This window comes from Macrobrachium nipponense, chromosome 37 (assembly GCF_015104395.2).
Source record: "Macrobrachium nipponense isolate FS-2020 chromosome 37, ASM1510439v2, whole genome shotgun sequence".
Taxonomy (NCBI): domain Eukaryota; kingdom Metazoa; phylum Arthropoda; class Malacostraca; order Decapoda; family Palaemonidae; genus Macrobrachium; species Macrobrachium nipponense.
In genome coordinates, this window is record NC_061097.1 from 31,078,775 (window position 1) to 31,093,774 (window position 15,000).

The 15,000-nt window shown below is 36.6% G+C and overlaps 1 protein-coding gene across 5 annotated transcripts in view; it reads left to right on the forward strand.

Moving 5' to 3' along the window:
• The window catches only part of LOC135209077 (tau-tubulin kinase homolog Asator-like), a gene marked incomplete at its 5' end in the record, with an annotated part of 93,617 nt that overhangs the window by 28,001 nt on the left and 50,616 nt on the right, over positions 1 to 15,000 (forward strand). For all 5 annotated transcript variants that reach the window (XM_064241661.1, XM_064241665.1, XM_064241663.1 and 2 more), the window contains 1 exon segment: positions 493 to 640. In XM_064241661.1, the coding sequence (XP_064097731.1) occupies positions 493 to 640 (148 nt within the window).

Here is a 15,000-nt window from a genome sequence, read left to right on the forward strand (position 1 = left end):
CTGTAGTCTGTGAGAATATCCCTCAGGAGTCTAATATTCCTCACAACTCATTCAGTATTCCTCAATTACTGAAAATATTCCTCCTCAGGTTTCAAATATTCCTGTTATCCAGGATGTTTCTCACAATTTATTCGTACTCCAATACTCCTCACTTGCTGAGAACTCATTTAGTATTCCTCATTTACTGACAATATTCCTCAAGATTCAAATATTCCTCACAGTAAATAAACTACTCTTCAGACTACTCTTCATAATCAATTTGTAGCCCCAAATACTCCTCAGTTACTGAGAATATTCCTCACAGTAAATGAAATACTCCTCATAATATTGCTCACAATCAATTTCTAACCCCAAATATTCCTCAGTTACCGAGAATATTCCTCACGGTTCAAATATTCCTCCACTTTTAATTTGTACTCCACTGAATTTTTTTTTTTTTAATATTCCTCAGTGTAATTCTAATCCCTCTCCCTCCTTCTGCGTCTCCTGCAGGTGAGAAAGATCGGCGGGGGCGGCTTCGGGGAGATCTACGAAGGGCAGGACCTGGTAACGAGGGAGCAGGTCGCCCTCAAGCTGGAGTCCGCCAAACAGCCCAAGCAAGTTCTCAAGATGGAGGTGGCTGTCCTCAAGAAACTTCAGGGTAGGTCCTTGCTTATTATTATTATTATTATTGTTATTATTGAGAAAAGTTATGCCTTGGAGATTTTAATATTATTATTATTGAAAAGGTTCAGGGTCAAATATTGTTGTTGTTGGTATTATTATTATTATTATTATTATTATTATTATTATTATTATTATTATTATTATTATTATTATTAGTCACTGAGAAATGTCAAGGTAAGTCGTTAATTATTATTATTATTATTATTATTATTATTATTATTATTATTATTAAATCTGCTCCCATTATTGTTATATCGTTATTAGCATGATTATAATAAATTATTTGTTATTGTTTTATATAATTTTTATTGTTACTATTTTTAATCTTACTATTTCTCCATTAATTATTATGTTTTATTAGTATTATTGCTTTTCATTAATTTTTAATGTACGCACACACATTATAGAAATATATATATATATATAATATATATATATATATATATATATATATATATCGTATATATATATATATAGTAAAATATACATACACATAAACGTATATATAAAGAATGAAGAGATATACACACAAAAAAGACAAAGACTAAGACAAAAAGATATTCGCCAGATTGCTCAAACCCCTGTGTTTACATCTTGGGGCCAGCCGAGCTTGACCGTAAAGAAAACGGGATTCGGTCTCGTAGTCTCCCTGTAGATTGATACAGAGATAAGGACAGAACAAATACGAAGAATCTGAAATTATTTGCTTCCCCAGACAAGGACAGCGGAGTCGGGGACATTATGCCCTTGTTATCTGTCAGGTCTGGATTGAAATATGTTCCTTTGTTGGTTTCCTAAGCTGGCTTTTTATTGGCGTGGTCGGAGGATCGCTTTGAGAATGTATTTTTTCGTTTCCAGGTATTTATAGAAAACGGGAAGTGGTGGTTTGGGGCTGAGATATGTCTGTTGCAGATTCTCAGTTTTTTTAAGTTATATATTTATTTATGTTTTAATTTTTAGTTTATTCATTGTTAAAACATGGAATTTTTTATTGGTTTTAGATTCAGTTTAGTGTCTAATATATTAATAAAATAATTATAATAATAATAATTTTGCATTCATAAAAACAGGTTAGATTAATTTTAGATTTTATTTTATTATTATTATTATTATTATTATTATTATTATTATTATTATTATTATTATTATTTAAACACAGCATTAATTGTTACCACAGCAATATATATATATATATATATATATATATATATATATATATATATATATATATATTATGACGGGACTTGAGTGAATCTTACCTGGTGGCTAGGTGTGGGGATGTTGCTGGTCTGTAACTCACTCAATTATCCCTCATAAATTTAAAATAATCACCACCAACAAAAATATTCTTTTTGTTTGCTTCACGTATTATTTATTTTCACCTCTATTTTAACCACTTTTAATTACTTCTCCAATCCAGCAGGATCTTAATTAAACACTAAAGACTAACGGTAATTTAATACTTAAATAAAAAAAACTTAATTCCAATAATATTACTTTCACACGTAATATCACCCAAAAACACTAGTAATGATAAGTAAAAGAAAAAGATGTTTTCAACACTGCCACTGAATAGTTCTCTAACGAAAAAATACAACAATTTACAAGTGTAACGAAAGCTAAGGAATGCAAATATCTGTATGACTAAGTTAAGGAAAAGAAACCAAGGATAATGTAGAATAGTTAACATAACTGATAATAGATGGCGTTGAACATTAAACACCCGATAATTTCATAGTTACACAAATAATTATTACAAATAAGTGTGACGTTCCGTCATAGATCCTCCCCCCAAAGAGCATCCTACTTAGGATGGCTGGGATGAGAGACGGCGGGAAGTCTGGATAATGCGTCTGCAATTTTGTTTTGTTTTTGATGTCCTGGGATCGCTCGAAGCTCAAGATTATATCTTGTTAAGATAGTATGACCAGCGTAACAATTTTTCGTTCAGTAGTCGTGATCTATCCAGGAAGGTTAAAGGTCGATGATCAGTATAGACGATGACCTTGTGGTTGCATTCTAAATATGGAGCAAAGTGACGAAGAGCAGCTATGATGGCAAAAAGCTCCTTTTCTATGGTTGCCCATCTAATTTGTGAACCTTTGAATGAGCCTGAGAAATAAGATACTGGAAACAAGTAGTCCAGTGGCGGCTCATGTCCAGATTTGCAAGCTGATGACATCTGTAGTAGTACTGCACCGTATCCCGAATTGCTTGCATCTACCTGGAGTAAAAAATCTTGATTGAAGTTTGGGGCTTTAAGAATAGGTTTAGATATAAATACTCTTTTAAGATTATTAAAGAGCTGTTGATGCTTTTCTTCCCAATAAAAAGAGATCTTTGGAGATGTTAAATTATATAAAGCAGCTGTGATTTCAGAGTAGTTCTTAATAAAGCGAGAATAGTATGAAGTCATTCCTAGAAATGATTTTAACTCTTTCTTGTTTGTTGGAATTGGATAATCAAGTATACTTGCAATGTTGGCGTCTTTGGGCATTATACTTCCACCTCCGATGGTATGCCCTAGATAAGTTACCTTAGCTCTCCCAAAGGCACTCTTGGCCAAATTAACTGTTAACCTTGAAGATCTGAAACGATGGAAGAGTTCTTCGAGGGTCTGCAACTTTCTTCCAAAGAGCCTTAAGGACAGGATCTTTATTCTGCAAGTCCTTGAAGTTTGATTTGGTCATATTTATAAGGTCTAATGTCTTCTCTACTCTATTGCCATTATCTATAACAATTGGTTTAATTGATGCCATTTGAATAACAGCATTATTTAATTTATTGGACTCATTTTCTATAAGAATATCAGGATCAGATACTACTGGATTAACAATGGCCCCTGCAAGATCATTACCAATTAAAAGCTGGATAGATGAACAAGGCAAAGGATCTCGTGAAACTGCAATTAAAACATTACCTTGATAGTAAGGACACTGTAAATTCACCTCTGCCAAAGGCTGGATTTGGTTGGTACTGAGGTCAGAAACGGTAACATACTCATGTCTCAGTTTGAAGTCCTGTGAGGGCAGAGCTACCACAGTTTGGGAGGATCCTGTATCCCGTAAGCAAGTCACTGGAATACTATTGACGGTGCCTTTACAAGTGAAAGGTTTTGAAGACGTCCTCATCTAAATTCTTGAGCAGCAACATGAAATGTTTTCTTATTATCCTTCCTATTAGGGTTCGGAGAATTCTTTCTAACATCAGACTTTTTGCACGAAGGATTAGGACAGTTCTCTATAGGATGCCCTTCCTGCTTACAATAGGAACAATATGCTGTGGATGATGAAGAAATAGATTTGTTAAATGGTTTATATGTTTTATGGATCAAATAGTAATCATCAGCTAAACTGGCTGCTTTCAACAAATTGGTTTCTCCCTTTTCGAGAATGAAGGTAGCAATGTTACTTGGTAATTTCCTAATAAACTCTTCCATTAAGATAAGATTTTGTAAGGATTCAAAATCTGAAACACCTGTCTTTTGCAACCACTTTGTAAATTGCCTAACTTTGTCATTACAAAATTCAACAAAAGTTTGTGAAGGCGTTTTGTAAGAGTGACGGAACTGTTGCCGATAACCTTCAGCTGTGATGGCATAAGCATCTAAAACTGCCTTTTTAATCACATCATACTCCTTTACTTTAACCATCTGAGAGATTACATATGCTGCCTTACCTTTGAAACTGATTTCTGACAAAACCATTACCCATTGCTCCTGAGGCCACTTCAAGTTTTAGCAGTGTCTTCGAACGTTGTAAAGAATACCTCTGGGTCCTTTTCATCAAAATCCGGAAGTAGCTTTTTTTTAGCTTTGAGTATGTCGAACTGACTGGGTATCTCTCCATCAGTTTTCAGCTTAATCTGTATATTTGCCGACTTCTGTTCCTTTTTGTATCTCTAGTTCAGCCACTTTACACTTGTGTTCATACTCCAACGCCAATAATTCCTGATGCTTTTGAAGTTCTAGTGCAGCAGTTTTCTGTTGTTCTTGTTGCAAATGTATTTGAAGACGCAACTTTTCAATATTTGGATCTATTCCAGGGGTGGCATATGCTCCAGTAAGGGATCGCAATTCATCGACGTCCTCATCATCATCTTCGATGATTCCCTTATCTATTAAGAATTGCAGGATTTTACCAATAATAACAGCTTTCACATGTTTTGGATCGACCTCAAGACCACATCTCTGGGCTACAGACAATAATTCCAGTTTCTTGGCATAACGTAAACTCAGAATTTCCCCTTTTATATCGTTCATAAATTTCTCCAAATTAAACGACATTCTGAAGGATTACCCCAAGTAATGTTAATAGAGCGATATTATATCAAGGTATTATATTCACACTAGGTTATGCCATTAATTTAAATATAGACACATTTGACACCAAGATATAACTCAATGAATTTTACAACAATTTTTCAAGACAAATTTAATGAGACCGCAAATAGAATACAGTCTGAAAATAGATTAACTGAAATTGGATGGCCAACATAAAGGCCGTGATCAATTAGTGATCGAAGGTCTCACGATAGCGCACAAACATGATATCTAGATTAGCACAATATGCATGTAAGTAGTAGTTTATGGCAGAAGAGAACCTTGATTTTGGCTCGTAAAATAAGGCGGGAGTAGAAGGGCTACATAGCACAGAACCCAACCAATTAATATTTAATTACTGGTCTATCCTTTATTTTACAGATACCGATTTTGAGTGAGAGAACCATTCAGCGTACGTGTGAAGATATGAAATGCTGGATTGGATTGTTAAGAACATTACAAAGAAAACAGTCAATACAAATAACTATCACTTATATAAACAACGCACTTAAGTTTCTTTGCACTTTAAATAGTCACAAACAAAAAGACTAGATCAATCCCGGACAGGCCCCCACTTATGACGGGACTTGAGTGAATCTTACCTGGTGGCTAGGTGTGGGGATGTTGCTGGTCTGTAATCACTCAATTATCCCTCATAAATTTAAAATATCACCACCAACAAAAATATTCTTTTTGTTTGCTTCACGTATTATTTATTTTCACCTCTATTTTAACCACTTTTAATTACTTCTCCAATCCAGCAGGATCTTAATTAAACACTAAAGACTATCGATAATTTAATACTTAAATAAAAGACTTAAATTCCAATATAATTACTTTCACACGTAATATCACAAAAACACTAGTAATGATAAGCAAAAGAAAAAGATGTTTTCAACACTGCACTGAATAGTTCTCTAACGAAAAATACAATTTACAAGTGTAACGAAAGCTAAGGAATGCAAATATCTGTATGACTAAGTTAAGGAAAAGAAACCAAGGATAATGTAGAATAGTTAACATAACTGATAATAGATGGCGTTGAACATTAAACACCCGATAATTTCATAGTTACACAAATAATTATTACAAATAAGTGTGACGTTCCGTCATAATATATATATTATACATAATATATATATAAATATAATTATATATATATATTAATATTATTATATATATGTATAATATATATCCACAATTATCAAATATATATATTATTATATATATAATATATATATATATATTGTGTATATATTATTATATACCTATATATATATATTATATATCTATTATATATATATATATGTATATATATATTATATATATATATATTTATTAATATATAGTATATTTCTCTCTCTCTCATAATCCCCTCATTCATTCTCTCCTCCTCCTCCTTTGAAGTGAGGACCGACAATAAGGAAACTCATAACGCCCAGGATGAGAACAACAACAACAAACAACCCCTAACCCCTACCCCCCCTAAAACCCCATGGGGGACCCCAACCCCAATACCTCTGTGCCCTATCTGAAGAGACGTTCCCCTACAACATAAAATCATAAGGCAATATCTGCGACTTCCAACAACCCCATAACAACAACAACAACCCCACTCTCCAGGGTTAGGCTTGGGGGGTTATAATAACCTCACACGCCACTGGCCCCCTTTCCCCTCTTCAACCGCCCCCCCCCCCCCCCCCCCACCCCCCCCCCCCCCCCCCCCACCCGCCCCCTTGTGTAATGGAGACCTCCACAATAAGACAGACGTGAAATATTTCATTCCCCGTTTTTGGCAGGAGAACCAAATCTCCGGTAGGGGATTCCCCCTCCGTCAGCATCCGGGAGTTATTAAAGAGAGAGAGAGAGAGAGAGAGAGAGAGAGAGATTCGAGAAGAGAAGAGAGAGAGAGAGAGGAGAAATGATAGGAGAGAGAGAGAGACAGAGAGATTGAGAAGAGAAATATAATGAGAGAGAGAGAGAGAGAGAGAGAGAGAGAGAGAGAGAGAGAGAGAGAGAGGAGAGAGAGAGAGGAAGAGAGTAGAGAGAGAGCGAGAGAAATCGTGTATTTTCTAATGTTTGAATGTGTGTTTGTGTGTATGTCTGTATGAGAGAGATAGAGGGAGAGAAAAGAAAAATTATGAGAGAGAGAGAAAGAGATAGAGAAGAGAAAAATGATGAGTGAGAAAGAGATAGAAAGAGAAAAATTATGAGAGAGAGAGAGAGAGAGAGAGAAAAGAAAAATTATGAGAAAAAGATAGAGAAGAGAAAATGATGTGAGAGAGAGAGAGAGAGAGAGAGAGAGAGAGAGAGAGAGCAAACATTTCCTTGCCATTTTCCTCTGACCTTCACAGTGACAGCCATACGGGACTAATTAGCTTTTACTGGGAAAGAAACATAAACCTGAATGACTTATAAACAAAAACCACAATGGCGCTTTGAGCATGCGTCCGAGGTCCGGTTTAACAAAACCGCCATTTAGCGAAAATTAAACCCTAAAAAAAAGAAAAAAAAACAGGGAAAACCGTGAAACTAAAGATTTAAAGCACTGTCGAAGAATTACTGAAGCATGAGAATCACCACTAAAAACTTTTACAATGATCATGAGAATTGCTACTAATAACATCTACATTTATTTTGAGAATCATTAACAAAAACATTTGCAATGATTATGAGAATCACCACTAAAAACATTTACAATGATTATGAGAATCACTACTGAAAACATTACAATTACTATGAGAATCACTACCAAAATAATGTATAATTATTGTGAGAATCACCTCTTAAAACATTTACAATGATTATGAGAATCACCACTAAAAACATTTACAATGATAATGAGAATCACCACTAAAAACATTTACCATGATTATGAGAATCACCACTAAAAACATTTACATTGATTATGAGAATCACCACTAAAAACATTTACGATGATTATGAGAATCACTGCCAAAAAAATTACAATTATTATGAGAATCACTAACAAAAACATTTATATTTATCGTGAGAATTACTTCTAAAATCTTTTATGAGAATCATTACTAAAAAACTACAATGCTTATGAGAGTCATTACTAAAACTTATAATTATCATGACAATCGCTACTATAAACACGTACAATGATTATGAGAATCATTACGAAAAACGACAATTATTATGGGAATCCCCATTTTAAGCGTGTGAAATTATAAAGAAAACCACATCTAGGAAATGTACTATTAATATGAGAATCACTACTAAAAACATTTACAGTTGTTATTTTGTCTAGCTTTCGATATTTTCAGAACAAATTCAATTTGAAAAAAAATATTATTCAGGACTGAAACTTATTTGAGTAAATTACGAAAAAAAATATTTTATTCGATTTTGAAATGAAAAAAAAAAAAAAAATTTATCGTCATTGAAAAATGTTCATTCAAGTTCACTTTACCTTTTGTTTATTTCGTGAATTCAATCTTTTTTTTTAAGATGGATGTTATCTTTCGATATTTGATTTTTTAAACATTCTCTTCAAGCTTCTAATTTTAATTGTATGAACAATATCTGTACGATCGTCGTATCTTCTTACGTACTAAAGTTATTATTATAACATCTTGACTTTGATGGATGACACAAACGACGTCAGTCCTGCCTTATTGCCGTATAATAACGTATACCTCCCGTGATGCTTTGCTTATTCATTGTTTGCGGAAGTGTCAGACCATCGTACGGAGACGTTATTATGCCCTGTAATGTTTTCCCTCCGGCCTTAATAACCGTTGTTAACCGTTGTTTTCTCTGGCGTCACTCGCCAACTTCTATAAATAACCTACAGACGGAGATGTTCGAAAACAGAGATTTTAAAACTCACAAATGAAGCCAATTTTGACTGCTGAGGGAGAGCTCTAAGTGATCCCAAATGACGTCCTGTTTGGCATTCTCTCTCTCTCTCTCTCTCTCTCTCTCTCTCTCTCTCTCTCTCTCTCTCTCTCTCTCTCTCTCTCTCTCTCTCCAGTCCTTTCGTGGAAAGAATGGAGCACTTCAAAGATGTATATCCTTGGCATTTACCTGTTTCTAACTCTGCTGAAGCTCTCTCTCTCTCTCTCTCTCTCTCTCTCTCTCTCTCTCTCTCCTCTCCAGTACTTACGTGGAAATTAACAGGGTCTAAAAGGTCCTCTTAACGTTTATAACCTTATATTCCACCTCTTCTCTCTCTCTCTCTCTCTCTCTCTCTCGGGGAAACCAAGAGGCACTGAGATGTCTCCCTGGCGTTTATATGTCTCAAAGTCTCGTTTGATGGTCACGGCTGATGTCTCTCTTCTGTCATGCCTGTCATTGGCCTATTTGTGATATGACCCGTTTCTGTATTTATGCGACTTTGTATTGCGGCCTTAAATGCCCAGAAGTGACGGGGAGGGGGGAGGGGGGGGGGGGGGTGGGCGGGAAAGGTTGTGGGGTGGGGAGGAGATGGGAAGGTATATCTCTGGTCCTCTGACGCCAGTTTTGGGAATGATTTTTTGGTCATGTTACCTCTTCTGCGGGAGGTTGTGTCGAGTTGGGTGTAGCCTTTCGTTTATCCTGGAGAGGTAGGCAGGGAGAGGGCGAAGGAGGAAGAGGGGAGGGCTGGAAAAATCTAGAAGAAGAAGAAGAAGAAGAAGAAGAAGAAGAAGAAGAAGAAGAAAAAGGAAGGAAGGAAGGAAGGAAGGAAGGAAGGAAGGAAAATGTCAATAAAACCATAGCGGAACAAGACTCCGGCCTGAATTTGTCCAAAGAAATGGGATGAGAACGGACCACTTGGAACAAAAAAAGAAAAAAAAAAAATAGCAAATAAAACCTGCCAGTTAAGACCAGGAACCAAACCAACGAACGGAGATCATAACTCAACTTGGGAAGAAGAAGAAGAAAAGAAGAAGAAGAAGAAATCCATTAGGACTTGGGGCGTTGCCGATTGCCCCGGAGATAGTCGTGCCTCTATGATTTAGAAGCGACGGGCCAAGACGCCTCGTGAAGGCAACCGTTTTATTTATACATGACGAAGGTTACTCAACAGGCAATGCCATCAGCGGTGGTTACATGAGAGAGAGAGAGAGAGAGAGAGAGAGAGAGAGAGAGAGAGAGAGAGAGAGAGAGAGAGGGGGCGCCGGTATTTAGAGGCTGAAATGTATACCCTGACTGGGGATATCTGATAAAGTCTCCCTCGAGCCAGCAGAAGGATTTTTTAGAAGGAGGTCGAAGTGTCAGATGGCCTTTTGAATGCATGTTTTACTTTTTGGAATACAATTCCTGCACAGGAAGAGTTCGCTAATGCATGAATTTCCCTCGGGGAATGCATTAATGCATGAATTTTTCTCCAGAGAATTCACCAAAGCATGAATTCAACAGAATTCATTAAATTCGACCGTGGCCACATGACCAAACGTCCTCCTCAAAAGATCTTGACTGTTTGTTAAATTCTTGCTCTGAAAGAGTTCACCAGTGCATGAATTTCCCTTCATGGAATTCACCAATGCTTGAATTTCAGTCAGGGGGATTCAACAGAGCATGAATTCAACAGAGGAATTCATTAAATTCAACGTTGGTCGCGCGACCAATCATCGTCCTCCTCTACAAATCTTGAGTGTTTTTCATTGAATTCCTGTGCTGATAGAGTTCGCCAATGCATGAATTTTCCTAGGGGAATTCATCAGAGGATGAATATCCCTCCAGGGAATTCACCAAGGTATGAATTCGACAGAAGAATTAATTAAATTCAACGTTGGTCGCGCGACTAATCATCGTCCTCCTCTACAAATCTTGAGTGTTTTTCATTGAATTCCTGTGCTGATAGAGTTCGCCAATGCATTACTTTTCCTCAAGGGAATGCATCAATGCACGAAATTTTCTCCAGGAAATTCACCAAAGTATGAATTCGACAGAAGAATTAATTAAATTCGACGTTGGTCACGTGACCAATCATCGCTCTCCTCAAACCTGCCAACGGCAGCCAGCAACCCCGAGATCCGACGAAAGTTGTCGTCGAAGCCTTTGAAAAAAAAACACCTTTGTCACAATAACAAAATCCGTTTCGTGATGATCTTTGGCACGAAGACAGCTCTACCTTGATAGTCCAAATAGTTCTGACCATCACAAGGATTGGGTGAGAGGGTTGTGTGGGACAGTCTCCAAATTTTATCACCTCCACCCCACCTCATTATGATTCGGGCGTTTGGCACCGGATGTGTTTTTCCATCTTCTTGTTCTTCTTAGCTTTAGCCTCCATCGGCGCCCGAGTGTAAAAAGCAATGACTTCGGGTAGATGCCAACGTTAGCTTCCGTCAAAAGCCAGCCACCACTGGGACCTGGGACCTGGTATATAACGCTAGAGGGACCTGTTTACGGACCCTAGCATCAATTAGGCCCCTACTAAAAGACGGAAACGCTTACCTGAGCGAATAATCGAGACGAGGACGTCTTGTATGAGACAGGAAACGATGCGAGAAACTTACCTGAACGAAGAACAAAAGGGTTTGTCGAGATTCCTCCACTTTCTGTTTGTAAACAAACTCGTTTATTCTCCTGGGGGCTTTTTTTATGAGGGGGAGATAAAACTTACAGGCCCCCCCCCCCTTCCCCCCGGCAGTCTCATTGCTTGCATTCGTATCGTTCGAGGATTAAACTGGAGCTGGCGATAGGCAATAAAACCTCGTCGTTTGCTCGAGCGCAGACGACATGACTCTCCGGGAGACGCGAGAGGAACACAAAGTAAAAAGTTGATAGGTATAAAAACGCTTCGTCGTCGTGACTTAATTGCTTCGGATAATTGGTGGGTAATTGTCACCCAGTGAAAAGTATTGCCGCAAATAATCCTCGGATTCTTTGGCACCGCATTGTTGATATTGGAACGATGCCCTTGGAATAACGCTTTGCGAAGTGACGTACATCCGGTGTATTTTAGTTTACCCAAAAAATAAATAAATAATTAAGTTAGCAAATGAAAGCTTTTGAATGAATGAAATTTCTTTTTGGGTAAAAAAGACCTTTTGTCATCACGGGATCATTAATTAGCCTCAAGTATTTAATTAAAGTGAAATCAATTCTGTTCAATATTTCTTTTTAAGTCTTCGACAAAGCAATTGATATTTCGAAGAACGTAGTTTATGGCCTGAAAATATTTGAAAGGACTTATTTTATGTAATTTATGGCCTGAAAATATTCCCAAAAGCTTATTTTATGGTTTGAAAATCTTTCAAATAACTTATTTTATGGTCTGAAAATATTTCCAAAAATTCAATTTATGGCCTGAAAATATTTCAAAGAACTTCATTTTTGGCCTGCAATATTTCAGAGAAATTAATTTATGGCCTGAAAATATTATAGAATTTAATTTATGGCCTGAAAATGTTTCAAAGAACAATTTATGGTTTGAAAATATTTCCAAAAAATCTATTTGTGGCCTTAAAATATTTCCAAAAAATATTTATGGCCTGAAAATATTTCAAAATTATCAATTTATGACCTGGAAATATCTCGAACTTCATTTATGTCTGTTATGTCTGAAAATATTTCCAAGAACTTCATTTACGGCCTGAAAATATTTCAGAGAACTTAATTTATGGTCTGAAAATATTTCCAAGAACTCAATTTATGGCCAGAAAATATTTCCAAGAACATTTATAGCCTGAAAATATTTCAGAGAACTTAATTTATGGCCTGAAAATATTTCGAAGAACTTAATTTATGGCCTGAAAATATATCAAAGAACTTATTTTATGGCCTGCAAATATTTCATAGAACTTAATTTATGGCCTGAAAATATTTCAAGGAACTTAATTTATGGCCTGAAAATATTTCAAAGAACTTATGATATGGCTTGAAAATATTTATATATAATATAAATTTATGCATTGTTTACCAAATTAAGTAAGGCAGGAAAGTCCAAAGAATATTTGAGACTAATCTTGATTGGACGTCAAGAATTCGTAGAGGAAGAATGTTAAAAAATCCTTTAACTTACAAAAAATATTCCATCGCGTGTGAGTAAACATTGAACAGAGAGAAAACACCGACAAACAAATGATGAATAAATATCGATATAAAGATAGGTGAGTTATTGAATACCAAGACAGTAATTTGGGGAAAGAAAAAAAACACACACACACACACACTCACACACAGGACCGGTACTTTGTATTCTAAACTTGTATCAAACTTATAAGAGTGCCATAGTGCACCAAACTTGTATCGAACTTATAAGAGTGCCATATGGTACCAAATTGATAAGTGCCACTCTGTACCAAACATGTGCCAAACTTATAAGAGTGCCATACTGTACCAAACTGATAAGAGTGCCACTCTGAACCAAACATGCACCAAACTTATAGGAGTGCCATACTATACCAAACTGATAAGAGTGCCACTCTGAACCGAACATGTACCAAACTTATAAGAGTGCCATACTATACCAAACTGATAAGAGTGCCACTCTGTACCAAACATGTACCAAACTTATAAGAGTGCCATACTGTGTCAAACTTGTATCAAATTGATATGAATGCCGTATTGCATGTTTCAAACTTGTATCAAACATAAGATTGCCATACTGTATCAAACTTGTATCAAACTGATAACAAACTCTCAAAAATGCCATACTGTACCAAACTTGTATGATACAGGCCTCACCACCAAGAACTTGGAGCGGGAATACCTACATACTTAAATAGACCTTACAACCAACTTGATATCAAAGCCAAACCATTTGAAAAACCTCCTCAGAGGTTCATTGTGAACCAGATTGGACTGCATTTCTGGAGACGCACCTTCCCAAGAATAATAAAAGATTATCCTGAGAATATAAAGAGTATTTTCTTCCGATGGGGGGGGGAAGGGAGAGAGTCTAGTTCGCCCCACCAGGTGTCAACACAAGCCCTTGAGGTTATAATTGTTCATGAAATGCCCTGGTGAACAGAAGACGTCTTCTCTGTTTGCGTTGCGGATTCCTCTGCGACATTTTTTTTTTTTTTTTTTTTTTTTTTTACCCGCCAGAACAGCGTTATTTGGGAGTTGCGCGCCAGTCGCCTGTTGGGACGAACTTTTTTTGCATTGATGGTGGTTATTCTGCAGCGCCAGATATTCAGTGCTTTCAAGAAATGGTCTAAAACAATAGGAGAGACCTTGCCCAAGACGTAAACTGATCTGATATAAGGAAAATGCTTCTTAAAATCTCGGAAATAATCTGAAAATGGCGTCTTGAGGCGCGATCGTTTATCAGCGCCAGAGAATCAGCGCTTGGGAGAAGAAAAAAAAAAGGGGGGGGGGGCGAATACCTACCGAATTTGCAGGAGAAGGCTACCGACAAGCATTTCACTTACCTCATTCTCATTCTCCTTAGCAAGCAGTTGCTTTTTTTTTTTTTTTTTTTTTTTTTTTTTTTTTTTTTTTTTTTTGTGAGCACGAGGCCTGACAGATTTTGCAGTCGTTAGAGCGAGAAAATTTATATCTCGCAGATGCTGCGCTGGTCTACCCTGCGACAACAATGTATTTTTCAGAAATTCCAAGGTATTTGCGACTTCTCCCCAAAGCAAAAAAAATCTTAAGGAATAAAATAAATGAAAGCACAAAACATTGAATCAGTTTTCTCACCATTTCAAGGACATCCTCGGCTTGATAAAAGCGCGAGGCAGCTTTTTAGGTGAATTAATGTTCTATGAAGCGACAACCGGAGACCCTTTCGCAAGAAGTAGCTGCATCAATATGTCTGTTGCTTTGCAGTTACCGTGGTGGTAATTGTTCTTTCGTAAGCATGCATTGTCTGAGTAGCTGGCTGTTTGTTTTCGGTAGCATCAGAGAGAGAAATACGTCAACCTTGGGTGGTTTTTTATGCGTTTTTCTCGAGCAAAGCGGTTCTGGAACGGTTTGAAACCTCGGATGTGTAGATTTTTTTCTCTCATTCAAAACGGTCCAAGGATGCTTTGAAACCACGGCTCAGTGGTCTTTTGGTCTTTGTTTCAACTAAATCGGTACCTGGACACTTTGAAAACACGGGCTGCATG